This window comes from Apostichopus japonicus, chromosome 19 (assembly GCF_037975245.1).
Source record: "Apostichopus japonicus isolate 1M-3 chromosome 19, ASM3797524v1, whole genome shotgun sequence".
Taxonomy (NCBI): domain Eukaryota; kingdom Metazoa; phylum Echinodermata; class Holothuroidea; order Aspidochirotida; family Stichopodidae; genus Apostichopus; species Apostichopus japonicus.
Window position 1 is genome coordinate 26,083,701 of NC_092579.1, and position 19,309 is coordinate 26,103,009.

Sequence of the window (19,309 nt, forward strand, 5' to 3'; positions counted from 1 at the left end):
CTGACTGTCACTAAATGATAACAATGTTCAACCCTACCTTCAAGTCAATTAAGGAAATTATTAGAAATCTTTGAAAGCTTTCTTTTTGGTTCTGTGGTACACTCGTAATATCATGTCAAGTACACATGTCCATAGCTAAGAACATTATGCATTTATAATTTCTTTCAAAGCTGATTAAAACTATAACAAGAAACAAAGAGGCCTTTTAATTTCATATGAAAGGATTTAATGTGAAATGTACACACAAGGTTCATTCAAGCTTTTCTTTTGGAGTTATCCTGTTTAAAACACTGACTTAAGAGCTCTGATGACATCAGCTGACTTTTTACTTCCACAAAAACAATAGAGTTATTGTACTCAATAAGGTTGATCCAAAGATCACCTATGAAGTTCATCTAAACTTTATTGTAGTAAAGGTATTATACTTAAAAGCTTTTGGACTTAAATCTTTGCTGACCTCAAATGACCTTTGAAATCAACAAAAAAACAAACATTTTTGTAATAACTACTGTGAATCCATATATCAAGTATGAACTTCATCCACGTTTTAACTTTTGAAGTTTATGTTTTCAAACTCTGACCTGTGTTGACCTCACCTCAAATGACCTTTGACCGTCAGAGAACAATGTGTGCCTTGGACTAACCAGGCAAATCCACTAACGAATATAAATTCATCCAACCTTTTCTTTGAAGTAATCTTATATACAAGGTTTTCAGACCTCTGTCAACACAAATGACCTTTGACCCCTCAGACTACAAATGAATCTTGTGCTCATTAAGATGGATTTACATAACAAACTGTGTGATGCTCATCCAAGCTTGACTTTCAGAGTTATCATGTCTACAAGGTTTCACACTGTGACCTGTTGACCTAAAATTACAGTCTGATGTCCACAGAAATGAACATGTAATCAAATAGGTTGGATCCACTTATGAAGTATGAAGTTCATCCAACTTTTGCAGTTATCATTTTACAAAGTTTTCAGACTTTGACCTCTGTTGACCTAAAGTGACATTTGACTTCCATCAATTTTGAAATGTTCTTGTACTCACCAAGATCTACATCCCGAGTATAAACTTCATATCCAAGCTTCACTTTGTGAGTTATCGTGTTTACAAGGTGTTGGGCTTTAACCTCCATCAATTTTGATAGGGTTTTGCACTCAATAAGGTGCTTATATTTGTAAGTTATATTCAAAGAGCAAACTCGTCTGCTAAGATAATAAGGTTGAAGCAAACAGATGTATGCAAAGCACTTCCATCTTTAAGTCAGATATACTGAGCACCCTCTCTGCTAACCTGGGAATGGCACACAACTATACTTTTCAAACCAGGTAACATAGCTATGGCTATTAAAGCCATATTCATAGAAGATTCTATTCAAACTATTTCATAAGATAGAAAACAGGCACAGTATGCCCATGTAATGACACCAACAGTAGACCTTTCTCCTTGAATTTAATATTAGAACAAATGTAATCCAGGCAACAGATGTGGCTCCATGCATGGATCAACACTGACAATTGATGGTATACTGTGGTAGTAGCATGTACATTATATCTTAAACTACTTCTAGAATACCTATTCACAACATGACCATCCATTCTATATCCTCCCAATGTGTCTTGCTTGCTCTGATCAAATCAATACACAGAAACAAACAAACATACTACATTAAGATTATAAACACTGAAAAGCTGTTTAAGCTTCAGAGTGATTGTTGATTTGTAGAGACAAATAACAGAGGAGGAAACATTTAATCTAATAAAAGTAGACAAAGAGAGATTTAATGTAACAGTTATTTTCCGATGATAAATGTAAATTGCAGAAGTTATCACATACTGTAATGAAAGACTTTGACAGGTCTTTTAGAAGTTGGAAAGTTGATTAAATTGAGTTCACATTACGCACACATAAAGTTAACAAGTGCATATAGAGGAGCGCCTTGACTGACATTAACATGGTGAGAATTGTTTCGAAGCAAGTGAACTTTTCTCTTCGATTCTGTTACATCTTTTGGAGATTTTAAGACAGAGGAAACAGGTATATAGGTTTATGTCTAATGTTAACAGCGTGTTTCATTAAATCCATTGTACATAGGTTTAAAAGTTGAGCACAGTTAACTTTTGGTTGCACCAAGTGGGGCAAGTAACAAATACTTTAATAGACAATGTCTATATGACTCTAAATTATGAGCAGAATATCAGAGTCCATTAGTACATGATATCTGTTTACAGTAGAAAACATTAATACCACAGTACATGGACAAGGAATGTTGACACTGTGTATTAAGAATATAACATCTGTGACATCCTCTTGTTACATTGATAGTCTGGTAATAACATATGGCAACAGGACCCAATGGTTTCACAAATCACTGAACCAACTATGAGCAATACATGCCATTTGAAACATGTCTGACTGAAAAGCATTAAAAACAATCTCCTGGGTATTCTTTGGTCTTTGATATGATAAATTAATGTTAGATCATAGCTCACATGCATGTTTACTATTGATCACCTACAATGATGATTCATAATTAACACTTAAACAAAGGTGATCCTACATCAAGGCAATTAAGTTAACTCCTTATTATACACTTGTTCAAGCAGCTAAACAAATCCAGCTAATACTACTACGGAAATATCAAGGTTTGGAACATCTTCATATTCAAGACTATATGCTGGCCTTGCAATGTATGTAAGTGTTTGAATTATGCTCCATTTTTCTTTATTTGTTGTTTATTTTATACTAGCTGATGTTGCTGCAATACCATCAGCTATTGAATGAACATTGATAATGACAGAAACAGATAACCGAGGAAACTTTCCTTTTTTGTTTCACAGATATTACAATGTCAGCAGTATTAACATTGCATTTCAGCTATGATAGCTTCTTAACAGAGTAAAAGACTGAGTTATTACAGAAACAGATAACCGAGGAAACTTTCCTTTTTTGTTTCACAGATATTACAATGTCAGCAGTATTAACATTGCATTTCAGCTATGATAGCTTCTTAACACAGTAAAAGACTGAGTTATTACACATGCCTATAACATTGTACTTTATAATCTTGTCAGTAATTGGCCATTCAGTGCTGAAAAGAAAGCAAATAGCCAGAATACTGTAGATGAAAACCAAGAATCCTGAATCAGAAGTAGCTCTTGCATAGACACTTCTTTGCCTCTAGTTTAAGTGTAGTAAGGCAGAATAAACATTACCAAACTCTGTCAAGGACAAGAGATACTGCTGCTTTTCCTCGTTATAGGGCCTACTGTTCCCAGCATTTGAGCTTACAGCATTCTTGAAAGAGTCATTAGATTACCTAAAGCAATATGTTTTTACTAAAATACTTAATCTTGTAAGTTTTATGCAAAAGCTTCTCTAATTAGGAACACCCTTGGAGTTTTATCATTATAAAAACACTATTATTGAATTAAACCAATTTACTGCCTAAGATTAATTTTGAGAGCTAGATCGCTCTAGGAAAGAAGTTATGGAGCCTTTCAGCTGTTAATTTAAGTGCACACGCACATTCAGGCAACATTGAATTATTAAGGGTAAAAAATGTAAATTAAGAGGATTTGACGTCAACATACAACATGACTTCGAGAGTTTCTCTGTAAGATAACCCCCAGACCTGAGTGACTGTTGCTTCTTTGAATAACAATTTTAAGATCAAATTAATTATAAATTGATGCATCAGTCTAATTTCTGTTATTTTCTTGAGCTAAAGATACCAGTAGAATGCACAGGATTCAAACCTCTGGATCAGTCCAGAATTAGATTTAGTCAAAACTCACAGAAAATCTAGTTGGATTTCATCTGGCCTGAGTAGATCAGTCCAAGAGAAACTTGACAACATGCAGTCACTGAAACAGTAACTAAATTAACAACTTGTAACCTAAAATATCCAGACAGGAATAGTGCTGGGAACATATCTAAATGATTCAGTATATAAACAGATAATCTTCATGGTAAAGAAAGGTTAATCTGCTCCAAGCTGATGAGTTGAATTATTTAGCAATCAGCTCAACAATACATTGTTCATATAAGAGCATCCATGAACTCATAAAAAGTCGCTCATTAATTAGATTCAACTGGTTGTATCAATCCATATGCTAGGTGTGTTGACTGAGACACCTGTATGAATCAAATGATAGACCGGCGTCATTGGTCAACACACCCTGTTTATAATCAGAGCTTGCTTTAACCAGGATTTTTGACTTATAAAACCTTGATATCACATGATTAGCCAGCTTAACTTCTGAAATATTTGGTTTAATACTTTTAAATTACAGATTACTCTGCAATTAACCAAGTTGTTTTGTTCACCAGGATTATCATCCAATGAGTTTGGCTTGTCACTTGAAAAAAATAGGCTTGTGAAAACAACTCCATATATCAACTGATAATCCAGGTTTATTGGTGAAAAATCTTTGTTTTTTTTAAATAATATATTCAGTGTTATTCATCGCTTTGTCTGGTCATCCGCCTTTGCCAAACAGAAAGGGTCTGATTTATCAGTTGATAATCCAGGATTGTTATCAATAAACCATGATTATCAACTGTAATACCAAGTTTATTTTGAGAAACTTGGTTTCTGTGTGGTATTCCAAATTTGTTACATAACCCAGGTGAACAAGTCTAAAAATACAGGTATATCGGACCTGCTTTATGATTCATAACCCAGGTTTACGACACATGAAACTTGGTTTCATATTACTGAGGGTTTTGATCATACATATGATCAGGCAAACATGTTTGTCCATTTCTAGAACATAAAACATTAGCCCTGTTTACCACATCACCAATATTGGTTGATCCCTGGCTCATGTTATATTCAAAAAACAACACTTGCTAATTCCAAGAGAGAAAAAAAAAGCAACTTAATTTAAATGATTACCAAAGCAGTATACCTTGAACATAACATGTATATACCTGGAAAACAATGCCATCCTTGACTATTATAATTAAATATATACAACAATAATTTATACAGAATATCATGATTCAATGTCAGTAGACCTGCTTAAGCTCTCTTTACAACAGTACAAGATACACGGCTGGAACACGTACATCTTCTCTAAACCATTCGGCTTTCTTCTTCCTAGCAGAACCTTGTTTGTGTGACTCTCATTTGATTTGATCATGCCATTATTCAATGATCTTCTGAACCTAGTTTAGAAAATGTCAGACCATCCAATCAAGCGTGACATTCCTTTCCCTTTTGCCTCCATTGACCAAGCAAATGGAAACAAAATATAGGTAATAAATGTTATTTATGATTCTGTTTATGATTCTGTTTACACCATCAGTGCATTGAGCCTTGTCCAGCCTCCACTCCACCAGGGATTGATAACAAATTGCCTGCCAGAGAAGTCAACCAAGTTGCTGCTAATGTATACTTATGCATGGCTTCTAGCATTGCTAAATTAAGAGTAGTAATTAACGGCTTGCCCTGTTTTCATTGGTCACTCTGCAAGGATGAAAGGCAATATAAAGTGATTATACATGTGTAACTGTGACTAGATATATCTGTACTTTAGGCTATAACTGCTACCAACCCCAAGTTGGCATGATATACAGATCAACAAGTCTTCAAATATGTTGAAGCTATGCCCCACCTGTTTGTAACCTGTTGAAGCTATGTTCCACCTGTATGTAACCCATTGAAGCAATGTCCCACCTGTTTGTAACCCATTGAACCTATGCCCCACCTGTTTGCAACCGGTTGAAGCTATGCCCCACCTGTTTGTAACCTGCTGAAGCTATGCCCCACCTGTTTGTAATCTGTTGGAGCCAAGCCTCACCTGTTTGTAACCCATTGAAGCTATGCCCCACCTGTTTGTAACCCTTAAAGCTATGCCCAACTTGTTTATAACCTGTTGAAGCTATGCCCCACCTGTTTGTAATCAACATTGGAGCTAAGCCCCACCTGTTTGTAACCCATTGAAGCTAGGCCCCACCTGTTTGTAACCCTTAAAGCTATGCCTCACCTGTTTGCAACCGGTTGAAGCTATGCCCCACCTGTTTGTAACCTGTTGAAGCTATGCCCCACCTGTTTGTAATCTGTTGGAGCTAAGCCCCACCTGATTGTAACCGATTGAAGCTATGCCCCACCTGTTTGTAACCCTTAAAGCTATGCCTCACCTGTTTATAACCTGTTGAAGCTATGCCCCACCTGTTTGTAATCTGTTGGAGCTAAGCCCCACCTGTTTTGAATCTGTTGAAGCTAAGCCCCACCTGTTTGTAACCTGATGAAGCTATGCCCCACCTGTTTGTAACCCTTAAAGCTATGCCTCACCTTTTTGCAACCTGTTGAAGCTACGCCCCACCTGTTTGTAACCCATTTAGCCTATGCCCCACCAGTTTGTAACCGTTAAAGCTATGCCTCACCTGTTTGCAACCCTTTAGAGGTATGCCCCACCTGTATGTAACCCATTGAAGCAATGACCCACCTGTTTGTAACCAGTTGAAGCTATGCCCCACCTGTTTGTAACCCTTAAAGCTATGCCTCACCTGTTTGCAACCTGTTGAAGCTATGCCCCACCTGTTTGTAACCTGTTGAAGCTATGCCCCACCTGTTTGTAACCCTTAAAGCCATGCCTCACCTGTTTGTAACCTGTTGAAGCTATGCCCCACCTGTTTGCAACCCGTTGAAGCAATTCCCCACCTGTTTGTAACCCGTTGAAGCTATGCCCCACCTATTTGTAACCCATAAAGCTATGCCTCACCTGTTTGCAACCCGTTGAAGCTATGCCCCACCTGTTTGTAACCTGTTGAAGCTATGCCCCACCTGTTTGTAATCTGTTGGAGCTAAGCCCCACCTGTTTGTAACCCATTGAAGCTATGCCCCACCTGTTTGTAACCCTTTAAGCTATGCCTCACCTGTTTGCAACCTGTTGAAGCTATGCCCCACCTGTTTGTAACCCATTGAAGCTATGCCCCACCTGTTTGTAACCCTTTGAAGCTATGCCCCACCTGTTTGCAACCCGTTGAAGCTATGCCCCACCTGTTTGTAACCCGTTGAAGCTATGCCCCACCTGTTTGTAACCCATTGGAGCTATGCCCCACCTGTTTGAAACTGTTAAAGCTATGCCTCACCTGTTTGCAACCCGTTGAAGCTATGCCCCACCTGTTTGTAACCCATTGGAGCTATGCCCCACCTGTTTGTAACTGTTAAAGCTATGCCTCACCTGTTTTGCAACACGTTGAAGCTATGCCCCACCTGTTTGTAACCCGTTGAAGCTATGCCCCACCTGTTTGTAACCCATTGAGGCTATGCCCCACCTGTTTATAACCTATTGAAGCTATGCCCCACCTGTTTGTAACCCATTCCCATTTGACTGTTCTGAGCTATTCTCCTATGTGCTGTAATGTTAGACTTAATCCACACATTGACGACATTTATTTAAGTATTAAAAGTGTCTCTTTCCAAGTAGGGCAGTTCATCTTCATGAAGAATGCCATACATATTTCAAGAATATATATTCCACACTCAAATCCAGTTTTTCTATACAAATGCTCACATTGATTAGATTTACACAAACAGTTACAAACAGGTAATGATAGTTCTACAGGATTTGACTCACACTCTAAAGTTGATATATATTCCTACAAGGTCTCATGCAAAGTTGCTATCTATATAGGAACTACTGCCTTGAAGCATGGAGATAAATATTAACCCCTCTGATGTTTCTTTTCTGCCCAGCATCTGATTGAGTCAAGGCCTCATATCAATCAATCCCTGCACAAGAACTCCTTATATCAAATTACAATAGCACAGGATGGTCATCAGCCCTACTGGGGTTAAATCCTTCAAATGAAACATTCACTTACTGCTGGAGATGGATCTGTACCAATCTTTACCTGTAGAATCACAGCTTAGAGGAAGTAATTAAATTCTACCTCAACAGAAAACAAAGTCTGCAAAAAACCCTCTGTTTTCTTGATTTCACACTTAAAAGCTTTTTTTTATTGCTTCATCTCTTCAAGCAGGATTTTGAGTTTTGTTCAACAATTTGATGAAACATTACTAAGTATTACTCAACACTAATATGGATGTTATTGATCAAACAAAGATAATCTACTTCAATTTGTTTCCCATTTGGAGGGTTAATGTAACCAAATGACATACAATCTGTTCTGGAAAGTTTTGTGTCCAGTTTTAAGCAATTTGACTTCCCCTGTATGATATGAAATTAAACGACTAATGAAGCTAATTAAAGCTAGCTGCAGTGTAAAGGGACAATTGTATCTGAAATTAAACCAGCAAAACGCTTTTCTACAATCAACTCAAAAAAAGGTTGCTGCAAAGATGATGCAGGGATTTTATATCTGTGGTTTAATGTGAGAATGTTGAGAAGATTATCTCATTACTTTTCTTAAGGATGACATACAAGGATGGCTATCGGTCAGACACTAAACTCACATTTGAGTCAACACTGCTATTCATGAAAGATGACAAACTTTTTGTTGATGAGGTCTCCTATGCAAAATATTTTCAGCTTCCAGTAATTGAGGCTCCAGTAAATAAGTTCCAACATTAAACGCATAGGCGTAGGAGCCTAATTTGATTTGGGGGAGCTGTAACGACTTGCCCGAAAAATATAACCAACATTTTTCGAGCACGCTCAACATGTTAATGTGCGTATCATATAGGCCTTCATTGGTTATTACATCACATGCCAATAACATACAATAATTTTCCGTGTAACCCATCCATATTGGTAACATTATTGGGGAAGTCGTTACAATAATAATTATAATAATAATATAAGTTTAACCATTAAAAAACACATTGCAAATTATTCTTCTTTCAGTAGGTGCCCGAAAAATTCTCAGCATATTGCCCAAATTTTCACAAAAAAAGTTTGGTTGGGGGGGCTGCAGCCCCCCGCCTCCTACGCCTATGATTTAACGTGTTCATGTTCACGAAGATACTGAAGTACCTGTGAGATTTCTACACAGTAATATCATTGGCTTATTAATCGGTTCTGCGGTAAACATCCATGGGTATTAAAAGTTTGTGTATGAACTACAACTTCAGTCACACAAGAAATACCAGACACAAAATACATGTCGAATGACAATACTTAACACTTTCATTATGGCTGTGGCCTCAATTAAATACATTTAATGATCATTACTTTTTACATCTCTCAATAGGATATTCATGACCCTCCCAGGTTTGAATCAAAAGCAAGAACCAATGGTCAAATCATTTTTAATGCTAACATTAAAATGTACCTATGAATGAAGCGAAGGGTAGTTTCCTTTGCCTCTTGTTTGTATAAGAATTTTCATATCGCCATAGATCTTCCTGTTTGATGCGTAAGTGAATACAGAAGGGGAAATAATGTAGCACTTAAAATGTATTCCTACTTTATTCCAGCCAAATGCGACACATGTGTGGTACACAATTACTACGAAAGCTATTAATTTAATCATGCAAAACGTGACTACACATGGGTGCAAATATTTCATTTGGCTGAAAATTAATACATATATATTTCTGCATGTACACTACCAGTACCAGCAAATGCATTGATGAAATGCAAACCGATGAATTTCTTGATTAATCTGTGCAATAATCATATACTCATAACACTTATGGGGATTGGTTATGATATAATAGAAGACAAAACTTCAAAACTAATGTGGTCAGCGTATATATATTTCTGCATATGTACACTACCAGTACCAGCAAATGCATTGATGAAATGCAAACCCATGAATTTCTTGATTAATCTGTGCAATAATCATATACTCATAACTATTATGGGGATTGGTTATGATATAATAGAAGGCAAAACTTCAAATTACAGACCAAGTCAGCTAACACATCACTACTTTTAAATCTTATGCAAGGCATTTTACTGTAGTAAATGGTATATGTTCTTATGAGACAGGGCATTTGAAGTCAATTATATTTGAACCAATGCCAACTGACTAATGTGGTCAGCGTAAACTCCAAAATCTTAGTGGACATTGCCTCACAATGTTGCAGAAATTACCAACCATGATGTTAGTTTATACAGGCCAAAACTTTGATATGAGCCTTGAATCAGGAGGCAGTTGGTTGGCCAAACCAAATAGTATGGAAGCTATACATATATACATTGCCAAAAGGTGGCCACTCCCAATGCATCACCTACTACTACTGCAATGGCCTCATAAATCACACTAAACATCAACAATGAAGAACTTAAAGACTAATGAATATTTGTTGCTAGAAAATATGACCCTAATAAACAATTTTCAATTTTCCACCTAAATGAAACAAATGTCTGTCACCCATTAAGTAACTAACATTCATAGAATAAAGAAGCAGATATATCTGAAGATATCTCTCTCCATACTGATGCACAAGGAGAGCCATGTTGATAAATGTATCCATTACAGTCTTTGATATTTATTCATCATTCAGATATATACTTACAGCTTCGCTCATTAACTTACAGGAAACATGTCCCCTATTAACTTGTTTTGATTGCAAGCAATGCCCTACTTTGAAAATAAGTACCCACGACAGATCCATTTAGGCTATCATATATCTTAATTCTCCACAAGAGTAATTGTATCTCAAGTAACAGTACTCAATGCTGCTCGTGATGCTTATTTTCAGAGTGGCTCTCTTTCATCTTCCTGTCACAATATTTCACCCGCTGCTCTTTATGAACGGCAGTCAGTAAATGGGTAATGTCAGGTTTCATCACGTCAAGATCGCTGACCTATACTAATTACCAACGACTGATAAACTCTATTAAACATTACTTGTTTCCTAAGTTTTAATGGCTGAGCTCCTTGTGAGGTGCTGTCATTACAATCACTAACAGGTAGATCGCAATGAATTACACCACAGCTCACTGTAAACTTAAGTACGGCATAGTAGAGGTATGCTAGATGTTTCTCAACATGCCTTAAAAGGATTGTCTGGTGGCCCAAAGAAGTTACCTCAAAAAATAGTAAATAATTTTCCAAACATGTTGTCAAAGTATGAGAACGCTAATGTTGCGTTTGACAGAGAAACGATTTTTTAACCGTTATGGATAGACATTTCAAATATGATTTGAACAGTACAATACGTGACGTCAGCTCTGCCATAGCAGATTGCGTCATAACCCACCCTCCGCACAGTACCTATACGGTAATCACAACAAAAACAGCGTGTGTATACAGATAAATTTCTTCCTTAATTTCCGGTGAAATTTCTTAAAAATTAGATATGTTTTCAAAAACTCCTTAAGCCACCATGTACTTGAGCGGTGGTTCCGTGGTCTTTGTGTAACACAAGGTAAATTTTAACAGCAGACTCTGAGTTGTTCAGGCTATACATCGCGCTATCCAGCTCCAACGCGAAAAATGTTCGCATGTAGGCTGTACTCAAACGTTGACAATCGGACAGTTCTGCGAAGCCTAAGCTATTCAGCGCTATATTCTGCTCTGACAACGATTCGATCAATTTCTTCAATAATTTCCGGTGAAATTTCTTATAAATTAGATATGATTTAAAAAAACTCCTTAAGCCGCAATATATTTAGTAGATCGGTGGTTTCGTGGTCATTGTGTAACACAAGATAAGTTTTAACAGCAGGCTCTTCGTTGTTTATACATCGCGGTATCCAGCACCAGCGCGAAGAATGTTCGCGTGTATAGGCTACTCTATCTAACGTTTACAATCGGACAGTTCTGCGATGACATCGATCCCGCCAAGTTTCATCTTTCGGTTTAACGAATACTTTATAAGTTTCCTTTTACTGTTAATTTGATCCGTGAATTTTATTTCAGCGAGTTCGAAGAACAGTTAATGAACTGTGGTTTGAGTGTGAGTGTACAATGTGTAACGCTATACAAGTACACCAACTGAGCATCGTAGTATATACGTTCGCGAGTATGTACGTTATATATATATGAGGCAATTCAATGTGCTTACACGTGAGTTAATTTGCTGCGGAATTGGGAGTGCTAACTTCAAGTCGCCTGTTTTGCCTATCTGCAAGCACTACGTCAAACACCATATTGAAGCGCTCGAACAAACGGTACTTTTGGTGAGAAACTGGTGAATTTGAAAACCAGATTTCTACAAGAAGAAAATGTCGAATGGGGACAATTTTTACATGGTTAGAAAGAGAAAAATAATAACTACAAGGACAATGTATCAAAATCTTCCACCAGACAATTCCTTTAAATGCAAGCAAACGTGGTAAGTGGTTGAGTTGGTAAGAAGGTAGTTTTCTGGTACTAACACCAAACAAACAAGCTGCTGCTTTTTAAATCTCAAGTGAAAAGCTGTGAAGGATAATAAAGTTTCAGGCAAGCTGGTACCTATGCTCTGGTGATTATCTCCTGGTGGTATTGCAGTTCATTAATTGTTTCATTAGCACATAACTGATCAACATTGTAATAAAGTAAGCAAATGTTGGACACCATGTTTTTAACTTATGACCATTGCTGATTAAAATCAAAACAACGAGTGAAAGTTTTTCTGGGATTCATGAACAGAAGAACAAAGCAAAACCTAGAATATATTTGCAATTCTAAAAAAATGATAGTTTGAACATTTTAAAAACACTTTCATCCCAATGGAACAGTGCTTCCACAGCAAATGATTTGTAGAATACCACAATTGGAAATTGTTGGAAAATTTGAACGTTGTTAAATGTTGCTGGTTTTCAATTGTTAATGTTTAAAACATGTATGCTAATCTCTGAAATTCTCCTTTCAAGCCAACGAGATGGTGCCCTTAATCCATTGTTTTATAAATTCTACTTGAAACTGAAACCAAACATGTTCTTTTTCAAACTTGACATAAATAACAAGGCACCCTGAGATGACATTCAACACATATATGTGTTCTTGATAACTTTGCAATACAGTGTCGATATGTCATCGAGGCCATAAAAAGTCGGATGTTTTTCCATTTGAGAGGAACTGACCGGATGGTCTGTGTATTAGACTAAATTGTCCAATCACATTAAGTGATGAGCATCACTTGTAGAAAGGGTCATTTCTCAAAACTTAAAACACAACTCGGACTAATAGCATTGTGGTTTAAATGGTCTATAATATATCAAAACATGTGCCTAAAGTCATCCTTTAAGGTAATTTCAATTCACAATTATCCAATCTTTCAAAACAGTGTATGCTCAAATTATGTTCACTCCATATTCTGTATTAGAGCTTCGCCTGCACACAGCGTGACACTTGCATTTAATACCACTTAATGTTTAATATATAAAGGTCTTACAGATGAAAAGTTAAGTATGTTACTTGTGTGAACTTTTTCTACATCTTGGCTTCTGTCAGAGATGTTGTGATACTGTAAGATTTTCATAAATGTAAATCAAATTTGTGTCACTCCAAAGCTTAAGGAAGATTGTGCATTCTGTTATGATAATTCTAAATCACTCTTTGGAAAGTGACAACTCAATAAGTTAAAGGATTGGTTCAGTTGTCATACATGTTTATGTTATATGAAAGAGGACAATAAAAGAAACACAATGGTGAAAAAAAAACTGTTCAAATATCTTTTTCGGTTAAAGAGATATTCAAGTGTTAAGTTTTATCAGATTGTGTAGAAACTGCTGAAATCTGACTAGCTGTGATGTCACATCCTCACATTCCTGAAAAGTCTTTGTTTTTTTCTCTAAATATTTTGTGAGATTTCATGACTTTCAATCAAAAGATATGTCAGGAGATCTCATATTTGTCAAAGGAAGTATTTGAGATTAAACATCTGAAGAATTTTTGATTATATTATTTTCAAATGTAAATAATTTTTAAATAAATATATTCACAATGTTAAGGAAGTGAGGATGTGACGTCACACCCTCACAGTAAGTCTTTCTACACCAGTCGTTTTCAAAGAAATTTTGATATCTTCAAAGTGTCATATCTCCTTAACAGAGCATGCTATCATGGTAGTTTCTTCACTGTTCTTTTTGTCTTTTTGTGCTCTTTCATACAAAATAGACATGTCAAACACCTGAACCAATCCTTTAAAACTCATTTTACATGTTACCTAGGTGCCACAAACCTATACACACGCATGTCTTCAATATTGCAGAGATACATTTTACCATTGGTAAGGAATAACAAGAATAAAGATCATGACATTTCACATACGTCTGGCATATTATGTCATTGTCATTTACTTAAAAATAATTTTTTCCTCCACGTTTAGTACCTCTTGTTGACCACGTGCGGTGATATATCACCCATAAATAAATAAACTACCTATATAAACCTGACTTTAGTGTAAATAAATGCAAATGGAGGTATAAGTATAAAGCAGAGAAAATATCATCTTACAATCTAAATGTATCTCAAGGCTAAATTTAAATCAAAGCTATGAATTGAATAAAGATTAAAGAATCTGTGAAAGTCATTTCGCCCAGTATAATGACTTGTACTTGAAGCTTAAAAAAACCAGTTAAGCAGGTACTCTCGTTTACAATAAACAGTTTCCATACTACATATTAGCATCAAGTGCCTTGGGTGTTAACATTAATTACATTTTCTTGAATTTACTCTCCAAATCTTGTGCAGAAATAATATAAACATCTGACCACGCACAGCTTTATAGATGTCAAAGATTATTGTATGAATACTTAATAGTAGCTGTAATTTGAATTTATCATGATTGTAACTTTTTTTACTTTGACACCTGTTGAACTCATGCAACCTATGACCTCTACTTCTAGGGTTCTTGCACTCATCAAGCGGGATGTAAGATGAGAAGGATTGATGAAGATTATCACGAGCGGTAAAAGTGTGATGCTGTACCTAGAGGATGGCAATTACGGAAGGGAGATGGACATACACGCATACAAAGAATTGCCAGATGCTAGAGCGAGTTAAAGACGGTAATGCATAAGGTTATATGAGGTGAGGGAGTACGCGCTGTGAATCCTACATACTAAGTATGAAGGTCAAGAAAGATATACTTCTTGAGTTATCGTGTTGACAACATTTCCAGACATTGACTTCAAAGTTGACCGCAATGACCTTTGGACCTACACCAATTTTAATTGGGTTCTTTCACTCATCAATCTGGATCTGCACACCATGTATGTGTATGAAGTTCAACAAAGATGTACTTTTTGAGTTATCATGTCTACAAAGTTTTCAGATCTTGACCTCTCTTGATTCCAAATGACCACTGAACTTCACAGAAAACAGGATTCCTGTACTCTATTAGACGGATACACATACCAAGTATGAAGTTAATCCACAATGAACATTTAGAGTTACCATGTTTACAAGCAAGTGTCACACACACACACACACCCACATACAAGCCGTAACCATGCATAGCTTCCTCCTGCATCCAGCATGGAATCAAAATAGTGCAAGTTCTATAGAAATTATGTGGCTAAAGTACTGTCTTGTTTCGGTAATGAATATCACTGAGTATTAGATGACAAGAAATGACTCATGATACACTAAAGGAAGGCAGATCATTTTCAAATCTGAAATACGATAAATTATTAAATTTGTTGAGCATGATGAAAACAATATATCTTTAACACACTTATATGATACACAACAGGAAACTAGAGTAGTGGGTGAGGGTCTGATGAACTTGAAACTGCTGCTTGACGCTTGAACTTTGGCCACATATTCCATGCTTCCTCCTATCCACATCAATGTTGTTCAATCATATCACTCAGAATTAATTTCTAAAGAAAGCTTTAACTGAGTGAAAGTGAAGTAACATTCTAACAAACTCACATTTACCACATTAAAGGGATTCTCTGGTGGCAGACAGGCTGACACATACCGTAATCTGAGAAAAATATTCGACACTGTTAGTAGAAAAACACCCCAACATAATATCTTGCTCCTAACCCAAGATGGTTGATTGAATGTAATCTATTTTGACTGGCCAAAGCCTTGATGATTCCATTGAGCTGTACCACAGTTGGCCCTGTACAACTTCAATGAGTGCTGGATTATCGGACAAAGGTTAAAATCATACCAGAAAGGGTATTTTACAATAAAATGGAAAGTAGAACACTATGCTTATCTTTCTCGATTTTCTTTTAATACCTTTCCCTTTCTTTTATTTATTTTTATTTGTGTGTGTATGTAGGTGAATGTGTCCTGCGAGAACCACAAATTAAACCTTGTTTCTTCTTAGATGCAATGGGAAATGTTCTTCGATAATTATGAGATTGATATTTTGAAGGAGCAGTCACTACCACTGGTGACTCATCTAAACCATAACATTCCCCTACGAATGTTCCTCAATATCAAAAGTTGGATCACAAATGACTCTAGTAGTTTCCTACTTCTGATGGCCTCACGACAGCTAACGTCAGGCCATTCCACTGACTTACTGACTAATACTAAGAGTGCAAAAAAATGAACTTGTTTGACTATTGGAAAACTTACTTCATTCTTGTTTCATATGATAACAGAAATCAACTGCAAAATTTTAGGAAAAAGGTGTCTAACCTGGAATGAGTTTGTCAATCCCTTCAAAGTCCGACCTGTCTAAAATAGGCTTAGTTCCAGGTAACTTGACCATTTCCCGCAATTCCTTGATGGTGAAAGAAACTTCTAGAGGACCTCGTCGGCCAACCAAGTATACCTGTTTCACTTTACTTCTTCTCAGAGCACTGATAGCATTTTCTGAAATATCAGTTTTCTGTGGAATTAAAAATAGGTAACATATTAGCAACTTGACAGGTAGATGTTTTTTTCGTTGTAAATTGACCAGAATGAACTTAAATGGTAACAGGAATACATCTAGACTGTAGTTTAAATGAAATGAAATGAAATTGTTACTATTATGGTGATGTTTATGATGAAAGCATATTGCATTAACACTACACTAACATGCCTTTCTATAATTAGAAATTGACAAAAATACTTGAAAATTGCCAAAGCACCAACGAATGTATTTTAATATCCATGAGGAAACACTAGGCTCCTATTTACAGCAATGAACGTATCTTAACATCCATGTGAAAACACTGGGCTCCTATTTACAGCAATGAATGTATTTTAACATCCATGAGGAATCACTGGGTTCATATTTACAGCAATGAAAATATTTTAATATCCATGAGGAAACAATGGGCTCCTATTTACAGCACAGACTGGTGTATAAGACATGAACATCTTCTCTGGAATCCACTTTGCTTTTTGGGCTTGGTGTGTAAATAACCAATTAGGAACTCTTGTTCCTAAACCAATGAAGAAATCTTACTTGTAGGATCATGCAAAACTGTAAATATACATACATTGCATGAAATGGAGTTAAACTTACACTTAATTAAAAAAAGATGAAATTGTTTTAAGTTCAATGGTGAGTCTATAGGTCAAAATTCAACATGTAAAATGGCAATGGTCTCATAATAAAAGGCATAGTTAATGTGAAACACAAAGACCAAGGGTTGAATTAACAGACGGATTACATTCGGTACTCCAACAACTTGCTGTAATACCCTTAAAAATCATCTACAGTACCCATTTTAATAAATGAAGTTGCCGTAGGGGCCATTATCATGATTATCTCCATTCAGGGTGCAAAAGTTGTCTGAAACCCTGGCCCTGATATAAGTGCCTAAATAACAGCTAATAAGCAGCAGGAAGTAACATCTAGATCAAGATATACAGTTCACAAACCATCTCATAATTTGTTCCTGTTTTCTGACATTTCTAAACATTTTTTCTCACTTTGGAAAAGTGCACTTTCTAATTATGGATACTGTTGTTATGCCCATTTGAAAGTTGACAAACTGCTGTGGTGCCTGCAATTTCAATGAAAATCAAACCCAATTATTATCTTGCACTAATACAGTTGCCTTGACCCCTTAAGATCCTTTATATGTTGTCATAAGTCTTTTATTTTTGTAGTATGTTTGATGGGAAAGGGGAGGGAAAGGGGAGGGAAAGGGGGGGGGGAGGCAGGATAACACAACAAACAAAGAGTATGACAGCATAGAACCATGCTGTGATGAAAACACAGTGTTACTGGAAGTTTACAAATCAAAATCAAACTGAAAACATATCAATTCCTGCATCCCTAACATGTAAAAAAGCCTCAATAAATTGACCCATGTGAGCAGGTAAATGAGTAATATCTCTTTAATAACTGAAATCTCTGTGGACCTTCCTGTGCCAAGATGGCTGCACTGTTCCATTTTGTAGTAGGCCATGAAATGCAATGCATAGCAAAACTTGATATGACTCCTGGAAAATGTGGAAAATGGAACTACCTTGGATGGTCTCTTACTCTAAACCAGAGGGATAGTTAAAATTTCTGTTCCTTTTTGAAAAATAACAATTGACATATTTATGACTCCAGAAACCTTAGTTTTGATGCAAGATGTGATGCCTATCAATTGATGATATTTGACTGTGAAAGGCTGGCTAGTCATAGTTATTTTTGGCACAAATCTATCTTAAATTGTCACTGCCCATTGATAGACAAGGCCTCATACAGGTTCCATGAAACAACGGTCTTTGTACACATTACATACTGCATGCAATCAACAGGATTAATTTATTTGATATGGTGCAATTATTAGTAGTGACCAAGTTACCTAAAGCAGGATTCAAGATCCTACAGAAACATGTTTTCTTTTCCAAAACCTACATGGAAATAGAAACAACTTAGGTGAAATAGAAATGACTTAAGTGATTTGAGATATGGAGGACTAATCCAGCAGCACTTGGGTGAAGTATTTACTGTGACTTGAGAAATGGAGGACTAATCAAGCAGCACTTGAGTGAAGTATTTACGGTGATTTGAGATATGGTTTTGGACTTGAAAGTGCGTAACTACCTATGTTCACATCTGTAGCCACTTTAGAAAATTTATGCACAGGAATTTTTAGTACATTTAAGACGAAACAGGTTTGTTCTTCTGTCATACCTTAACCTCTAAAAATTGAATCAAGACTTTAAATGATAAATCACAGTGAACAAATGTGTCCTATGCTAAACGCATTGAAAATGTTACAAGTAGCTTGCATGTTGCACAGGGACTAACTAGATGCCGTGATTGAAAGGGACATCTCTCTCTCTCTCATATTTTAGTTTTTCCTTGAAATGTAGTATGCTTATGACTCTCAAAATGTAGATTTATTTGAGAGAGAAAGAAATCCTTGACTTGAATGAGCTTAAAAATTAGATACATCAGGATCCTAAATGATGGCAGTGTTCACTATTAAGCTGTGAGTACAAAGTCACAAAACCCTTAGTAATCACCAAATTCATTCAAAACATTCATAATTTGAATTGACTTTCCCAGTCAGTTTCTGCTTTTAGTTACTAGCATACATATGTAAAT

At 36.1% G+C, this 19,309-nt stretch overlaps 1 protein-coding gene across 4 annotated transcripts in view; it reads right to left on the minus strand.

Annotated features, from left to right (window-relative positions):
* The window catches only part of LOC139959481 (NADPH:adrenodoxin oxidoreductase, mitochondrial-like), a 209,201-nt gene that overhangs the window by 123,391 nt on the left and 66,501 nt on the right, over positions 1 to 19,309 (minus strand). For all 4 annotated transcript variants that reach the window (XM_071957140.1, XM_071957139.1, XM_071957137.1 and 1 more), the window contains exon 7: positions 16,465 to 16,657. In XM_071957140.1, the coding sequence (XP_071813241.1) occupies positions 16,465 to 16,657 (193 nt within the window). The remainder of the gene's footprint in view (positions 1 to 16,464; positions 16,658 to 19,309) is intronic.